General features: G+C 45.2%; 1 protein-coding gene across 2 annotated transcripts; it reads right to left on the bottom strand.

Moving 5' to 3' along the window:
• Positions 1–271: 271 nt before the first annotated feature.
• Positions 272–17,603, bottom strand: IFNLR1 (interferon lambda receptor 1). 2 transcript variants are annotated; one of them, XM_035120724.2, is made up of 7 exons: positions 17,478–17,603; positions 13,727–13,850; positions 12,071–12,264; positions 10,561–10,709; positions 7,672–7,819; positions 7,111–7,226; positions 272–4,305 (listed from the first exon to the last, which is right to left on the bottom strand). In XM_035120724.2, exons 1-7 carry the CDS (start codon positions 17,536–17,538, stop codon positions 3,436–3,438), a joined length of 1,662 nt encoding a protein of 553 aa, XP_034976615.1. In that variant the 5' UTR covers positions 17,539–17,603; the 3' UTR covers positions 272–3,435. The 2 variants fall into 2 exon arrangements, with proteins under 2 accessions (XP_034976615.1, XP_060131791.1); XM_060275808.1 differs by lacking the exons at positions 12,071–12,264; positions 13,727–13,850; positions 17,478–17,603 and having other exon boundaries at positions 10,561–12,037.
• Positions 17,604–18,044: the final 441 nt, after the last annotated feature.

Raw genomic sequence — 18,044 nt, 5'->3', positions numbered from 1 at the left:
TATACGTATAGAATCATAGAATCATAGAATCATAGAGTTGGAAGAGACCACAAGGGCCATCCAGTCCAACCCCCTGCCAAACAGGAAACACCATCAAAGCATTCCTGACAGATGGCTGTCAAGCCTCTGCTTAAAGACCTCCAAAGAAGGAGACTCCACCACACTCCTTGGCAGCAAATTCCATATATAGCAAATTGGCAGCAAATTCCATATATTCCATATATAGAGAGGTTATCACTCATTTGTACTTCCTAGAGCAAAGAGCAGCCACATCCACCTCCTTGACAAATGAAGCTACCCAACAGGTCTGTTACTTAATATATACAGCTGCTCATCATCAATGGCCTCTTTTTGGACTTGTCATTAGAAGGCAGTCACTGTGTCAACAGCTGTCTGTCTCTGTTCAAAGGTGTACCTGCCCTTCAACTCACTTGGAATAATTTTGCCAGCACTTAGAAAATTTCAGAGGGCACGGTCAGTTCACAAACCCTTTCCGCTTTCAGGTTCTACACGCGTGAGAATGTGGTGGAAACTCATTTTACACTTCTGCTTTGTCTGAACACTATCATTATGCGGCTTATGGGCTCATTTCCCCTTTCTTGCACTTTGGCCCGGCAAACAGCTAACCTTTTTCTAAGGCCCAGAGAATAAGGAACTATGGCAGCCACAGAATTGGATAGCAATTCTCCTTTTCTGTCTGATTTCAGATGATTTCAGATGGGAATATTGAGAAAGTGGTGTGGCCAAAATGGCTGCCTGGCCGGTGGGGAGGGAGAGGACATGGCCCAGCACTGCAGAGCTAAAGCGAAAAATGTATTTGTTTCCTCCATCCCCTAGACAGACTCGTAGAAAGGCAGCCATCAAGTTTTTGTTGCAGTTGCACAAGTAAGAGCATAATAAGAGCCATACTGCTGGATCAATGGCCCAACTAGTCCAGCACCCTGTTCACATAGTGGCCTAGCACAGACATTGTTGCAAACCAGTGTTCCCTGATCTAATGCATATTTGTATGTTAATGGATTTTTATGCACTCATTACCTATTACAACTTGTGCAACTGGAAAATATAAGGAAGCTCCAATATGCAAATCAGATTCCTTTTCTCACAGGGATGCATCTTAAGTCCTCTTGGAATGCTGATTCAATACCAGTCTTCACTATTAGGTTGCGGCAGATTACATTTGTCTGAAACAGTGGTTCCCAAAGTGGACGTTACTGCCCCCTGGGGGATGGTGGGATTACCAAGAGGGCACTAAGAGGCAAGAGGGTGGCAGGGGATGCTGGAGGGGCACACCAGCCTCTGAAAAGCATGCGCCAGAGGTTCAAGTTCATCAGTTTTGTTGAATCAATTGAACTAAATGGTTTTAACTGGGTTTTGAATAAATGTGCAATTAATTGTTACTGTTCTGGATTTTATTGTGTTATTTATCTTCCTTAGGGGGTTGTCACTCCTGCATTCCACAGAAACATGTTCGAGTACCTCCCCTTTTGACCGATTGAAAAACACACAAAAAGTTTTGATTTTTTTCCCCTGTAAAAGTTTATTTGTAGCCCATTTATGGCTATAAAAACATACATTATTTAGCAATGTAAATAACAATACAATTCAACATTATACACATACAGTGACACACTTCCCATTTTACTGATAAGGTTGCCGTTGTTATTATTATTTATTGAATACGGCCCTATACCTGGAGGTCTCAGTTTCCAGCCTGGTGGTTCCTCAACCGTATTTTTCATTCGAAGGAGAAATACCACCAGTCAATATGCATGGAAAGGAACCACTTCTCCCACCCGAAGAAATCAAGCGAGAAGAGCATGCAAGGTTACACTTCAAATGTGTGCATGTGTCAAACTCTGTCACAGTAAAACTTCCTTTAGAAAATACTGTTTGAATTACCCAAAGTGTTACCAAGGGTGGGTGCGGATGATGGTTTCTAGCAAGGATAAAAGGGAAGGTGGGAAGCAGCTTTGGGCGAGGTAGGTATGTTTTCTCTGGAGGAATCATAGAATCATTGCAAAGAACTAGCTGATGTCCTTGAACATGTCTCGAAAAGTGGGAGGCACAACACAGTTATGGAAACGTCTCTGGCTTAACGGATCTTAATCTGGGGCTCAAGGAGAACGGTGACACTCGTTTTTCCTAACCCTTATCTGAGCACGTGAGCCCCAACACTGTATAAACATGTCAAAACAACTGCACATCAGAAGCGAAAAGGCTGTAACAAGGCACGAGGAAAGGAAGGAACAGGGAAGGCAGCAGAAGGCTGTATTGCTTTTATTATAATACTGTGAAAACCCAAATAAAACTTTCTATCTGTCCAAAGTGGGATGAACACCAGGAAGACTCCAGATCAAACCTGCCCATTTGAGGGCTGCTATCTTAACCTTCATTTGCCAACCTCCTGTCTCCCTCTGCCTCCTTTTAAAGAGCTGGGGCTTCAGGGAGAAAGACACAAGGTAAACGAGCCTTCCCTCCAGGTACCGTGCCTGCCACACATTATCCTCATCCCAATAGCTAACCTGCTTCAGGTAATGTGGAAGAGGATAGGAGACGAGGTTGTCAGAGAGAACAATGGCTGGATTTGTTGGTTTGGACAGTCATACCTTCAGAGCAAAGCTTCTTGGCAAAGCTAGCTGCCTGTCTCAAGGCAAGGTTCACAAGATTCAGCAGCCTGTAGGGCTGGCTGTCATCACCAGAGTGAGACAGTGCATGGTAAACGCTGCACAAGAGTCTTTGCCAACCTGTTGCCTTGCAAATGTTTTGGTTCACAACTGCCAGTGGCCCCGCTAACACAACCCTGCCTGGGGCTGATGGGAATAGTAGCCTAAATGGGAACTGTCCAAAATATCTGGGGCACCGGATTGATAAATATATGAGGTATGTACGTATATCTAACAATATATTAACAATATAAATTAACAAACGCATTTAGAACACTTACAACAGCTTGGGACTTCAGAAGGCCTCTTGTGCTCAGCAGAGAGGATTTTTTTAGTTCCAACAATGGAAGTTAGATGTAGATCTATTTATTGAATTGCCACCCTGTGCCACCCTGTGCCCATGACATACTTCTGCTTCCAAGTGAGCATACATAGGATTGCACTGTAAATTGAGATATTTCTTCTCCTGGCTTTCTTTGTGACTGCTGAACTGGCCCCTGGAGCCAATGTAGAAGTTTTTGCTACAGAATGGGGCTAAAACTCTGAAGCGGGAGGCACCTTTCTCTTCCCACATCTTGTTCATTAGGGGATGGGGACGAGGATTAAAGAAAACAGCATGAGCTTGGACTGAATTGGATTCTGTATAATGGTTAACTTCCCTATTGTAGAATTCAGATCTTTCAGTGCAAAGTTCACCACCCTGGTACTGGTGAAATGGCTATGATCCTAAGATTCTATGGCTAGGGAAATCCATTTCAGGGCATCCAAATCAGGTTCTTGCAATATAATGTGTGTGCCTCGGCCGATACCCATGGAATTTGGGTTCTGGGATACGGCCTGATTCCAAGTCTCTGTTTTCTCCAAGCAGCCCAGGTTCTAAGGCTCCCCTACAAGGCACCCCCAGAAGAGGTATTTCATCCACAAGACTTCCACAACCACTGCAGTCCTTTTCAGAACCTCTTTTATCTACAAACTGCTCCTCAAAATGGAGCCCACAGGAGTCCTGGTTGCCTAGCATCCCAAAGAGAGGTATCTTCAAGTCCTCCAGGCTTGTACAGTTTTCTTCAGAATGACTTCTCACAGGCATGAATTGCTTCCCAGTGGGAAGGTTAATGCCACGACCTTCTATCAATACTGACGAGAAGTCTATATCCTCATCCCATTCCTTTCCTCTAGCAGTTGGAAAGCCAACTGGAAACTCAAGGGATTCCTCCACAGAGGAACTCTCAGAACTTGAGGTCCCCTCGTTCTCTTGGAACCCAGAAGAAGACTCCCCTGTCACCCACTCTGTTGAAACAGGGACCCCTGGCACCATTAAATCTGGCAAACCTGACTGAGAACTTCCATAGCCGGAAGATGGCAGAGGTGCTTCCAGGCACATGCTGGCCATTTGGCAGTTCACGCTTTTCTTCTGGAATCGAAGCACTTCCATGTAGGCTATGGGGCTTCCGCTATCGTCATCCTCATCTTCCTCATTTTCTTCTGACAGGACAGAAGGACTCAGTGTTGAGTGTATCTGGGGGCCAGTCCTATTCCTCCTTCCTGATTCCACAAGTGCTCCTGTACACGTGAAGGAATCCAACTTGATTGATTCCCTTTCGCCAATCAACAGCAACTTTGTTGGGCCTTTGGAAAAATCCTAATTAGGGAGATAGAATGTGGTTGACCATTTTAGAGGCATATGGCTAGATATTTTAAATTCTGGCTATAACATTTATTTATTTCCTTAGTTAATTATACACTCCTTGACTGCAAAAAAAACCCCTCTAGCAGTTAACAGGAAGAATTTAAATTATCAGTAAAAACAGTTAAACAGAATTAAAAACCTTTAAAAAATAATTAAAATGAACAGCAAAATAGATTAAAATATGTCAGCATTTCATCTCGAAGTCACCATGACATAGTTTTAAACTAGGACTGATTATGCGAATGGTCAATAGTTAAGGAGGTTTTCGGGATGGGGGAGAAATTAGGTTCTGTTCACATTTTAATGCAAACCTACCTGGTTTGCACTTCCTAAAACAATATGCAAATAAAATTTAAATTCATACTTCTCTGCATTTTGAAATGCCATTCTCCGACCCAAAAAAGTAATGTGTTGGGGGGGAGTGTGAGTAAAATGGCAATTATTAGTGAAAGTAACAAACAAAACTTCTTTATACAATATGGAAAATTGCTGTCAAAAATGTGTGTGTTAAGGCAGCATTGCATTGAAAAAGGCATATGCTAGAAGAAATGCACACTAAAATGCAGAAGAATTTTCATAACGCCTTTCCCCCCCCATAATGCCTATTAATGATTTCTTGGTTTACAAAAGTATGTGCAATGTCCCCTTTTTCAAGTTGCGTTTTCTATAGATCAGTTTCATTTGTTGTGAGACATTAGTGTTACACTAGGAAGAAAAGGGGGGAAGAGGTGGACGGGGGGAGTGGTGAGTGGGGTGGGGTCGGGTGGCAATGCTTCTGTTCTACTTAGTGTATGTGTGGGGTCATAACACCTCTTTTTTTTAATGCAAACTGATGTAGAAATGTGGCAAGCTGAACTTAAGGTTGAAAAAACGAGAACCGGAGAGAAAGTAAAATCGACAGATTCACCCATCCCTAAGAAACGGTGCGATCAATTGCAAAGCAGAGCAGAAATTCGTGCTTGCAAATATTTAAAATGCAGCAAAATTTCCAGCTCTACTATCCTTGCATCCCTTCCTGTCTACTGAGCACCATAGGCAGTAGCAACACTGTGTCACATAGAGCAAAAGTGTGTCTGGCTTAGTACAGCGGTACCTTGGTTCTCAAACTTAATCCGTTCCGGAAGTCCGTTCCAAAACCAAAGCGTTCCAAAACCAAGGCTCGCTTTCCCATAGAAAATAATGCAAAATGGATCAATCTGTTCCAGACTTTTAAAAACAACCCCTAAAGCAGCAATTCAACATGAATTTTACTATCTAACGAGACCATTGGTCCGTAAAATGAAAGCAATAAACAATGTACAGTACTGCAGTCACACAATCAGTCAGTCAGTCAGTCAGTCACAAAAACAAACAAAAAAGCCGCAAAAACAAAAACGCAAAATAAATAGCAAAAATGGACATACCTCAGCGTAACACTCAAAATGGAAGTGTGGCACTCAAATCGGAAATGCAACACTCAAAACGGAGCACGTTAGGCTTCCGAAAAAAGTTTGCAAACCAGAACACTTAATTCTGGGTTTGCAGCGTTTGGGTTCCAAGTTGTTCAAGTACCAAGGCATTTGATAACCAAGGTACCACTGTATAAAGCAGCATTATCTGTTCCGTATACAAGGTGTTTCAGACCTTTGTTTCAAATGCAGAAGTTCAGTCAGGTTCAAGTCTCTGACAAGGGGAAAGTACCTTGTCATTTGACAAAAACCACAGAACAGGGAAGTAATCTACCTTCCTCCTCCTCCTCCTCCCGTTCTTCAACATCTACACAAAACCCCCAACTGAGGTCATCCAAGATTTTGGAGTGTGGTGTGAGCAAAATGTGGGTGGTACACAGCTCTGCTTCTCTTTTACATCTGCGGGTGTGGCAGTGGATGTGCAAGATTGATGTGTTGTCTTGCTAAATGTTTGGATGAGAGCCAATCAATGGAAGCTTAATCCTGACAAGGCCGAGGCACTGTTGGTGTGGGGGGCCCTAGATCAAATGGATGGGATGCAGCCTGCTTTGAGTGGAGTTATGTAGCTTGGGGGTACTTCTGGATCCATTACAGTTGCTTGAGACTCAATTGGCCTTGGTGACATGTAGCACCTTCCATCAGCTTCAACTGATGGCCTAGTTGCACCCCTATCTGGACGGGGGCAGCCTAGCTTCTGTTGTCTACAATCTGGTCATCTCTAGGTTGGGTTACTTCAATGCGTTATTTGTAGGGCTGCCTCCACAGATGGGAAACTGCAGCTGGTGCAGAATTCAGAGTCCAGATAGTGAATCAATTCTGGTATGTCTGCAGTCACTACCACTTAAGTCTCTAAGCTCAATTCAAAGTGCTAGATTTGACCTATAAAGCCTTATGCCGCTCAGGACCCCAATATCTCAAGGACTGCCCTCTCCCCACGTGAACCAATCCAGAACCTGACAGTCATCATCAATGGTAGGTCCAGAGGGTAGCAGTACAGGAATGGGCCTTTTCCATGGTGGCTCCCCACTTCTGGAATGCTTGGTGCCATCTTTATCCATTTTTAAGCGCCAGGCAAAAACGTCCCAATTCCCCGTGGCTTTTGAAGGGTTTCAGGTATTTGTGCCCTTTTAGTGGGGTGGGATCTGGAAGACTTTTTTTTAAAAAAATAATTATATAGCTCTGCTTTTAGATTTTTATCAGCAGTTTGTTATACTTGGGTTTAGTGTTTCGTTTTTGTAATTTGCTTTGCATCAATTTTGTGGGGAAAGTCATCATCATCATCATCATCATCATCATCATCTTCCCATACCAAAGCTTGAGGCATCTTGATTTGATTATTCATGTTTCTGTACCAGCAGAAGACAACAAAGGCACCAGCAGGGAGCATGAGTAGCAATGGAACAGCAACAAAGGCCCAGTTTTCTGCTGCAGAAGAAAGCAAACAAACGAAGCAGTTAATACTGTATTTGGGGTATGTTGTTCCCCTTTCTCCACTTCAATCTGTTTTATTGTTCCGTTCTTCCTGGTCTCTTAATTTAAAGTGGTGTGTTGTTGTTTTTTAGCACAGACAGAATGAAATTTTCACTGTGATAAAAAAAGAAGAAGCTTACTTGGCACATAGTGTCTCTGGATATATTCCTGGAATGTGGGGCTCATTAATATGAGGCCACAGGGATCTGTTCCCATCTACATAGAGGCAAAGCTATCTACAGTACTTTAGCTGTGTGATCACAATGCAGCTTCAAACATCCATTTGCACCCATCTAAACTGCATGTGCGCAAGCCTGTCCTGCACATGCTGGATCAGGGCACGTATACAAAACGGACAGTAAAGTCTTTGTACAGGCGCCCGTTTCCTCCTTCCTTGTACCTTTTTCATGCAAGAGAGTGCAAACTGGTTTCGAGTAGTTGCTCCATTTTTCACTCACGAAGGCACGGGCACGGAAGCAATATCTGCCACTGCTCCAGTGTGTCGTGTCGAAGCCCAGAACATTCTTCTTCGTCTCAGTGAAGTTCCTCTGGCAGATAAGAAAAGCAAAGGGGGTTGAAATCGACAGTGTCAGGGACCGTGCTGAGGAAGGCTGCACTGAGGAGGAATGGTGGGAGCCTTCCCCTCCCCCTGCTCCTGATCAGGATCCTGAATCTTCCCAGGAGCATGAGGACAGCATCGATTCGGAACAGTAGTTTGCAGAGGAGCATAGCTCAGAAGGCAGAAGCTAGGAAGTACTGGAAGGCGAACAGCTAGGGCACGGGTGTCAAACTCAAGGCCCGCAGGCCAATTCCGGCCCGCCAGACCTCGTCATGTGGCCCGCTAGACCTCGTCATGTGGCCTAGAGTGCCAGAATGCAGGGGGCGCTGAGCAGCCCGCCTGCTGCCGGCCGGCCGCTGCCGCCACTGCCACCGCCGCTGCCCTGTGCTGCCTGGGGCCGCCTCCCGCGTCTGCAGGGGGGCTTAGTTGGCCCCCTGCACCAGCCCCTTCCCGCTGCCGCATCATACCCTCTGCCAGCCAATAGGGCTCAGGGGGGCGGAGTCCAGCTGCAGCGGGAGAATTTCTCTTTGCTGGGCTTCCGGCGAGGCATCATGGCGCGCGCCACAGAGCTCCTGAGGGCAGCCAGCATGTTTGCGCTGCCCGAAGGGCTCCTGAGCCACTGAGACCGCTGCCGCGTGAGTGCCGGGGGTGCCTGCTGGACCCCCCCCCCTCAGCTGAACAGAGAGAGAGAGAGAGAGATCGACCCTACTGCGCAAGCGCCATTCATTTCCATGGGAGTTCGCCCTGCAAAGCCCCCTGAAATGAATGGCGGCGGCAAGAGTCCTGCCTGGTGGATCGTTTCCTGAGCCACTGAGCAAGGTTAGTGGCCGCTGGAGACGCAGGGAGGGAGGGAGGGAGGGAGGCTCTCAGAAGCAGCCGGAGCCCACCCGGGCAGATTAACCCTTGGACTGCTGGGTACCACCAGCTCATTCACCCGCTGCCTTTCTTCCGCTGCTTTCGAGAGAAGTCCGGCTAGGCGGCAAGGCTGGAGTTGCAGGCTGATGCAAAGGAAGGGGCTTGAGGAGCTGGGGACGGGGAAAGAGATCTCTTAGAGATCTCTGCTGGCACCAGAGAGGGATGGCTGGTCGAGCAGGCAGCCTCCCCAGCTTTCTGGGGTTAGCTCCTCCCCGCAGTTTCAGCTCACGGAGGATTGTTTTCTGTTTGAGAAGCGGGGAGGCTATTGACAGGGAAGCGAGCGCTCACTTTCCCTCTGGAGAGCTCAACAGCTGCTCTCGGGCTGGCAGCGCCTTGAAATCAATTTTCTCTCTTACCAAAAATCATTTTTCAATAAATTGTACAATAATTGTACATTTGAATATCTACTTGCCATTATTCTGACTATGTTTTTGCTTTCAGAGCTAGTTATTACTTACATTATTACAAAAAACAGCAATAATTGAATGCAGTGACAATAATTTATGATAATAAAGAGTGGACACGTAGTCCTACAGATACAACCGGCCCTTTGAGGGTGACCAAACTGCTGATGCGAGCCCCGATGAATTTCAGTTTGACACCCCTGAGCTAGGGGGAGAAGCACTGGGAAAGAAAGAGTTAACAGACTCACGTGCTGGAAATCCTTTCACTGCTCAGCCCAAGGTCAAGAAGAGCAGATAAGGTGGCAGCACAGAAAGCACAATGGTTGCGAACTCAGGTTGTAAGACGCAGTAGTGACTGGCTGACTAGGGAGGTAGTGGGTGGAACCCTTAATTGGGAGCACCTTCATTCCGAGGTATGTATTCTTTGTTCTCTCACAGTGATCATTAAAGTTTCTAACTGGTAAAAGACTCCTTTGTCTTTGTTCTGCTTATCTACTGCCAAAGGGGGGAAGGAAGCTGATTCCCTGAACAAACAGGGATATCAGCAAACATAAACTTTGGCTGAGACTAGGGTTGGAGAGGGGAGATGCTCAATTTTTATTTTACATTTTAGAAACGTGCATTTCATTGGGAAACCGGGGACAAATTCACACTTTTTATACATATTTAAAAAAACCTGAAACACAGTGAGCGTTTGAAAATTTGAGCTTTCCAAATTTCACCATGCACTTCTCCAGCCAAATGATGTGTACAAAAATGCATACATTGTGGAAGTTGAAAATAACAAACAAAAATGCATTATAAGAGGGGAAATGGGGTTGCAAAAATGTGTAAAATAGCCAAAGCGGCATGCAAAATGTGGTTAACATGAGAAATGTGCACTAAAATACTGACAAATTCTCACAAGAATTTAAAAACAATGGGGGGGGGGGATAAATTGCTTCAGAAATGCAGAGAACTGAACTTAAGGTTGGGAAAATGAGCAACTGAGTGAAACCGAAATGGACAGACTTGCCCGTTTCTTGTCCACCAAGAGGCATTATTACCACGTGCTTCAAGAACGATTTCAAGCCAGGGTCAAAAAACAGCTGGGGTGCAAGGCAGGGCCAGTGAGGGTGTGTGGCCAAGGGCCAGACAGAGAGGCTTGGAGGGCCACATTCAGCCCCGAGGCCTGAGGATCCCCGCCCCTAGTTTAAAGTATACACCAGCACTCCCTGCTGCAGCTGCACTTTGAACTGTACCACACTGTACCACACACAGGAGGCTTTTCAATGGAAGGAAGGGTGGGATACAAGTTTAATAAGCACTCCCTAAGCAAGCCCTGAAATGAGGAAGAATTGTCAAATGGCAATGACTTTCAAGAAGGAAGTCTGCAGATGATTTTGAAGTTGCATATTCACTGCCTACTTACTGGTTTCCCTGCTCCATCGATGCCATACTCCAAGTCATAGGTCAGGTCTTGAAATGTGGCCTTTGCACAGGATGGGTAGGAGAAAGCAATGCTCACATCAAGAGCATTTTCAGTCTTTTTCAGTTGCAGAATTGGGGGAGCAAGTTCCACTGGAAATGATGGGACAGGTGTTAGGGCAATATTGAGAGAGACAGAGAGGAGTAAATACCCCCTACCCCCAAATGCTTGGTTTTTGCCAATTTTCCCCCAAACTGGAATTAAGATTGCCGGGAGAAATATCAACAACCTCAGATAGGCAGGTGACACAACCTTGATGGCAGAAAGTGAGGAGGAATTAAAGAACCTTTTAATGAGGGTGAAAGAGGAGAGCGCAAAATATGGTCTGAAGCTCAACATCAAAAAAACCAAGATCATGGCCACTGGTCCCATCACCTCCTGGCAAATAGAAGGGGAAGAAATGGAGGCAGTGAGAGATTTTACTTTCTTGGGTTCCATTATCACTGCAGATGGTGACAGCTGAAGAATTGATGCTTTTGAATTATGTTGGGAGGAGACTCCCATGGACTGCAAGAAGTTCAAACCTAAACATTCTGAATGAAATCAGCCCTGAGTGTGCACTGGAAGGACAGATCCTGAAGCTGAGGCTCCAATACTTAGGCCACATCATGAGAAGAGAAGACTCCCTGGAAAAGACGCTGATGCTTGGAAAAATTGAGGGCACAAGGAGAAGGGGACGACAAGGTTGGACAGTGTTCTTGAAGCTACTAACATGAGTTTGACCAAACTGTGGGAGGCAGTGGAAGACAGGAGTGCCTGGCGTGCTATGGTCCATGGGGTCACAAAGAGTCGGGCACGACTAAACGACTAAACAACAACAACAACAACAACAGAACTCTTGAGCTACAGAGTAACAAAACTCTGGGACCCAGAACATTTGTGGTATAAAAAGTTACAGGATTTCAGCAGGAAGCTACAGGGCATGTGCTGACTGGAAATGAAGGCAATATGCTTGCTCTGAAATTTGCAGGTACAAGCAGTATTTGGAAGAGAGATTGCATATGGACACCTCAATGCCATCCTGAGCACAAATCATCATGAGTGCACAATTTTAATAATATGTCTGGAAGTGCCCTAAATTCCTGCTCATTTATGGGCCTGTCAGGTAAGCTACCTGGGCCTTTCTAAACCACAGCATTTGCTCAATCTTAACTTCCCTAACCTGTTGCCCTCCAGATATTTCGGGCACAGTTCTGTCTTTCTGCTTCACTGCCAATGAGTGCCAGGTTGGGGAAGGTGAATCCCATCAGGTATTAGTGTTTTATCCCTATCTGCCAGGCTGTCTGGAGAGAAAGGAACCTCTGGCCTTGTAAGAAGTTCCCCTCCTCTCTTTCACTTGTTAGGTCTTCTGGGACAGAATTGTGAGCAGAACCTCCCATTTCACAAATTAACAATTGGCAGCATTAGTACAACTGCCCTCTGCACCTTGATCACAGGGCCCTGCCAGCCATACCATTAACAGTGTAGTCAATATTATTCAATTCCACCCATTTGGAAGATGCCATCCCAGTGCTATTCTTCATCTGAGCTTTCACTTGGACTGAGTATCTGTTGTCCAGTTCTGGAGACATGCAAGTTACATTGCAGACTGTTTCAGAGACGTCCCTACAGTGCAAGACGTCGTGCCATTGAAGTCCATAAGGCTCCCTGCATGAGGAAGCCACAAAGGTGGAAGGTGGTTAGTATTCAGATTCACATGAGGATGTGACGGTTTCAATTCTGAAGAACGGTCAGCAGCCAATTGCAGCCAGGGGTGGGGATTAGATGGGGCTTTGCCAACACTCAGTCCCTAAAGGATCTTCTTTGTTTTTAAATGACAGGCTCAGACTTAGAAACAAAATATCCAAGAAAGTGTACCATTCTTTACAGAGGTATGGTTTAGAAGAGCTGTCATGAAACAAAAAAAACCTTGCCTGCATAGGATTTTTTTTTACAGAATATAAATATGGTTTATATGGAATATAAACATACATAAACACACACATATAGGCCACATTCACACTATACATTTAAAGGGCTATGTTGTCGTTTTAAACAAAGAATTCTGGGAAGTGCAGTTTGTGGAGGTGCTGAGAGTTGTTAGGAGACCTCTGTTTCCCCTCACAGAACTACAGTTCCCAGAGTTCCCTGTGAAGAGGGATTGATTGTACCGAGAACTGTAGCTCTGTGAGGGGAATAGGGGCCCCCTAACCACTCTCAATACTATTAACCAACTACAGCTCCCATAATTCATTGAGAGAAGCCATGACCATTTAAAGTGGTACAACAGTGCTTTAGATGTATGGTGTGAATGTGGCCGTACTTGTTTCCTGTTTTGTTTAATGTGTGCATGTAACTATGCCCTTCACCCCAGAAATATATTGTCAAAAGATAAAAATTGAACGCCCAACCCAATAGCACTGTCAGTTTCCCAACCAGTCTGAGCCTGACCTATGGACTAGACTGTTCTGACCAGCGACTGATGTTACACAACGTATTCAGTCAAAGGCCACTTCAGGCCACAGCTATTTTTGAAGGTGGGATTCAATTGCAAACCAGCAAATACAAGTCATGCAATTAATGAGGATTCGGCATTCTTGGACAGCACACACACACACACACACACTTACTTCAGTAAGGAAAGTGATGAGGAAATGCTCTGGAAAGTGTGGGGTGACAATTACTTCATGTGACATTGGATAAGCCCCCTGCAATGAATGCTCAATAAATGGTGGACATCACAGCACCTCCCTGTAAACTTTGTGCAAACAAATCAGGTGTGAATGCTCAATAAACAGGGCATCTGGGAGACTGTCCTCCCCACATTTCCTTTGAGAAGTGTGTGAACCTAGCTCATCCTGCATGAGAAAACTAGAAGAGGATTTTTAATTGGGAGACACAAACACACCCACTGCCTCCAATTTCTGATGGGCTAGTAATATCCCAGAAAAATCCAGTGGAAATTATAGTCCAACCTTTCCCAATCTGGTGTCCCCCAGATGTTTTGAACTACAACTCCCAGCAGCCACAGCAGCCAGAAAGTTAGTGGGAATTGTAATCCAAAACATCTGGAGGGCTACCAAGCTGGGGGAAGGCTGTTTTAGGCATTGCTCTTTTCTTTGATGCTCACATCCATTGAACAGTGTAGGTTACTCCAGGAAGGTCACCGGAAGCTGGCAGCCATGTCAAGAACAGCTGGAAATCATGCGACACGAGCATCAGATTTCGAGGAGGTGATAGTAGGAATTCTTGGCCTGTTGGAAAGGAAGACTTCCTTAAGTGCCCTAGGGTTCATTTCATCTTCACAAGGCTAGCCCAAGACTTTTTGGTGGCTCAGGCAGAAGATTCAAAGGACAACCACCCTACTATTAATTCAGATAAGGCAAAGCCCACAGGAAACATCTGTGAGGAAACCTTGTAATCTGGATGAGAATCCCACCCGTTGGGCCTCATTTATTCATTACCTGAGTTGGTACTATTCTTATTACCGTAATATGAATTAGTTGCATTCTTGCACTCAAGTGCCTCAAAGCAAATCACACGGTTAAAAAAAGACAACATAACAAAAACATTAAAATCAGTTTTAAAACAGCAATGAACAAAAATTAAAACACTCCCCCAATAACCTATTTAAAAGGACCTTTCCTACCACCTCCCTTAAATGCATTTCAAGCTCGGACAAAGGCTGGAACTGTGGAGTCTCTTTAGTACATCTGATATGGGCCTGCCTAATGGTTACCCCTCTCTGGTCCGAGGTCCTCACACATGTTAATCTAATTCTAGAGAAATATTTGACATTAGTGGATGTTGAACTGTATCTCGGTGTAACAGGACCTCACTGAGGGGCAGTGAAACTGGATTATGTGGGCGCTGATGCTGCAGTACAGTGGTACCTCTGGTTACAAATGCCTCTGGTTAAGAATGCCTCTTGCCCCCAATTGTACAGCCGTCAAACGTTCTATTATCATTGGCAGAGTACAAGCGGGCAGCTTTTCACAGGCGGCGGCAGGATAATAACTTCTCTGACACTTGGCCTGTGTATAAAGGCTTATTTGCCTGAACTGGAGTTGAGCAACGGGCTACTTCATCTAAGGTGGTTTGTTGAATTTGGGGGCTAGAGCAATAACCCTTGGCTTTCTCTGCGTATGCGTGTGGATAAATGGATGGTACACACGAGTGCCTGTCTTTTGATACTGAGGCAGTGACTCTCCTTCTCTGTTCCATAAATGTGTCGTTTTGGTACCGAATAAAAACTATAAGCAATAATTATTTTTATAGTGCTGCAGGGGAGAGAGAAAGGATGGTCGCGACAAAGACAACCGACCTGTGTAAACCTGTGTCTGCTCAGCACAGTGAAGGTTGTTTCTGGCTGAGGCAATAAATCTATACTGTACAGTATTTGGGCTAAACCGCGTCAGACTGCAGGGTGGCAGAGAGGAGTCGAGTGTCCTGTGACTGAATACTCCTCCATAAAAATACAGTAAAAATAAAATCACTTGGAGAAAGGTTGTAGCCCAGTGGCAGATCATCTACTTTCCAATCAGATGGTCCCTGGTTCATTTCCTGGCATCTCCAGGTAGAGTTGGTAGACAGACTCCCAGTCTGAAACCCTGGAGAGCGGCTGCCTGTCAGTGTGGACGATATGGAGCTAGGATTCAGGATAAGGCAACTTCCCCCATTCTCTGAGCCCTTTCACACAAATATGCCCTTTCACACAATTTGTCCTCACAACAACTCTGTGAGGGAGAGGGATTGGCCCAAGGGCCGCTAACCACTATCTATTTTAAGGCTTTTCCTAAGGATGCCCAGGGAATGTGTCATGGTTACATATGCATACATAGCGATAATAATAATAATAATAATAATAATAATAATAATAATAATAATAATATATTATTTATACCCTGCCCATCTGGCTGGGTTTCCCCAGCCACTCTGGGCAGCTTCCAACAGAAGAATAAAATAATCGATTAAAGATTAAAAGCCTCTCTAAACAGGGCTGCCTTCAGATGTCTTCTAAAAATCTGGTAGCTGTTTTTCTCTTTGACATCTGATGGGAGGGTATTCATAGAATCATAGAGTTGAAAGAGACCACAAGGGCCATCCAGTCCAACCCGCTGCCGTTCCACAGGGCGGGTGCCACTACCGAGAAGGCCCTCTGCCTGGTTCCCTGTAACTTGGCTTCTTGCAACAAGGGAACCGCCAGAAGGCCGTCGGCACTGGACCTCAGTGTCCGGGCAGAACGATGGGGGTGGAGACGCTCCTTCAGGTATACTGGACCGAGGCCATTTAGGGCTTTAAAGGTCAGCACCTTAGATAATGATCCCAAGCTATGAACTCCTGCAATACAACAATTTTGCCTTTTAAAAGGGGAAATGTGATTGCAGCTGCAATTATCACAAACGGCAGCACTATTGACTCCCATTATGCAACTGCAAATAAAACGTTTTTAAATGTGCTTTAAGTGCAATGTACAATGTGACAGTAGACAGTGATGGTGAGCCCTATGGAAAATTCAAAGTATGCTTTAAAACACTTTTTTTTCTATAAAAGCATTTTCAGAACGGTTTTTATATGTGTGTAGATTCCACCTATTGTACTACGTCAATATCCATCTTTGGTCAGGTGTTTGTCTGCTCCACATTGATGCTGCTGAGCAATTTGGATAAGGAAGTGGGGGAGAATACAAACTTATTCGCAAAACAATATTTTACTAAACTTCCCTATAGGGCAAATATATGTAATTGGAAAACGCCCAAACCACCCAGCAGGAAATGATAGTCTAGTATTAAAAAAAGGGAAGTGAAGATTATGCAAAAATGATCAGATCAAAAGAGAAGCGGTGAAGGTTAGAACCAATCTTGCACAGCTGCCTGGCATTATCCCATTTCATACGTTGAAACACCCAGTTGATAAGTCAGGTTATAACTTTAGGGTCATATCTGGAATTCTGTGACTGAAACACTACAAGGCTTCTTTTGGAACGAGTGCCTCTTTACCTGTTAGGGAAAGTCCATAGGTGCCTGTAAGTTTCCCCTAACGGGGTGTATAGCAGCCAAAGTTAGTACTGTATGTCCCGTTTCAGTGCACCACACCCACCAAAGCATCCCTTCCCTAGGTTACGTAGTGACACAAAGCAGCAACGGTGACAGCAGGTACCGACAAGATCTTGCAATCACCAAATGCTGTGGCATTTGTTAAAGGAGCTGAGAGTTGTTGGGTGACCCCTATTTTCTTCAGAGAGCTACAATTCCTACAGTTCCCCGGGAAGAAGGATTGGTTGTTAGCCACCCTGGAAGTTGTCTGAATAGGCCAATGTGGTGAATAGGGGCAGCCAATGTGTTGCCCTCCATTTGTTGCTTGGAATACAACTCCCATCACCCCAGGTCACAGGCCATGCTGGCAGGGGCTGATGGGAGTTGGAGTCCAACAACATTTAGAGGTCACCCCATTTGAATAGGCCCCTGAGGAGGGTTTCTTCCACTGTGCAGAAGCTCAAAACGTTCAACACTGCACATGGCAGCCTTGACAACCCTCCTGCCCTCCTGATGCTTTTGACTGAAACTTCCACCAGCCCTAGCCAGCGTGTGAGAAAAAGGAAATCGTTTTACATCCCATTTTCAGCCAGACATTCATTCCCACATCTCCTTTCGCCCTGCTGCCTTTTCCCATCTGAGGGTTCTCCTTCCACACTGATAGACCGACAACCTTGCTCCTTGCCCTAAATCGTCGCTCCCCGTCAAATCTGGCCAGCAGCAGAGAGACTTGGACAAAGGAAACCCAACAGCAGGCTCTCCTTTTTTAGACTTTGCACCCTTTGCAGGATAACCCAGCAAAACGTATGAGTAGAAACGAAAAAGCCAGAGGGAATTTGGGCTTACCGACTGTCCCTGAAACCTGTCCGAAGGACACCAGAAGACAAAAGACTCTCGGAAGAGACATCCTGGAAAGCTGCACAGCAGCTCATGTCTGGGCCAGGAACGTCTGTTTCTTACTTTCACTTTGAGGTTTCCTGGCATGAAACAGCACCTGTGGCACACATGCCAAAGCACAGCAGCCCCCTAGAGGACAGGAAGCACATTTACCTGCTGAATTTCCTGGATGCACATAAAAAGGCACCTTTGGCTGTTGTACTTAAGAGCCGCCTCCTGCACTATCCGTCCTTGAAGTGTCTCTGTATCCCAAGCCCTGCAGGCTTATTCGCTTGCTGCTGTTAGTATTGTTGCTCATGACATTTATATCCTGCCCTTCCTCCAAAGGATCCCAGGGCAGCAAACACATCACGACTAAAACTGCAACTCAGACTTCTAAAAACAGTTTAGAACTCCTAAAAGCAATCAGGATCCCCAAGGATGTGCTGTACGCAGCGCCGTATTTACGTATAAGCTAAATAAGCTATATTTAGCTCTCTTGGGGGGCCCAAAAAAATTAAAGGAAAAAAAACCTGG

Source organism: Zootoca vivipara, chromosome 6, assembly GCF_963506605.1.
Source record: "Zootoca vivipara chromosome 6, rZooViv1.1, whole genome shotgun sequence".
NCBI lineage: Eukaryota > Metazoa > Chordata > Lepidosauria > Squamata > Lacertidae > Zootoca > Zootoca vivipara.
The sequence above is the reverse complement of the archived record's forward strand: the minus strand, read 5'-3'. Positions and strand labels throughout refer to the sequence as shown.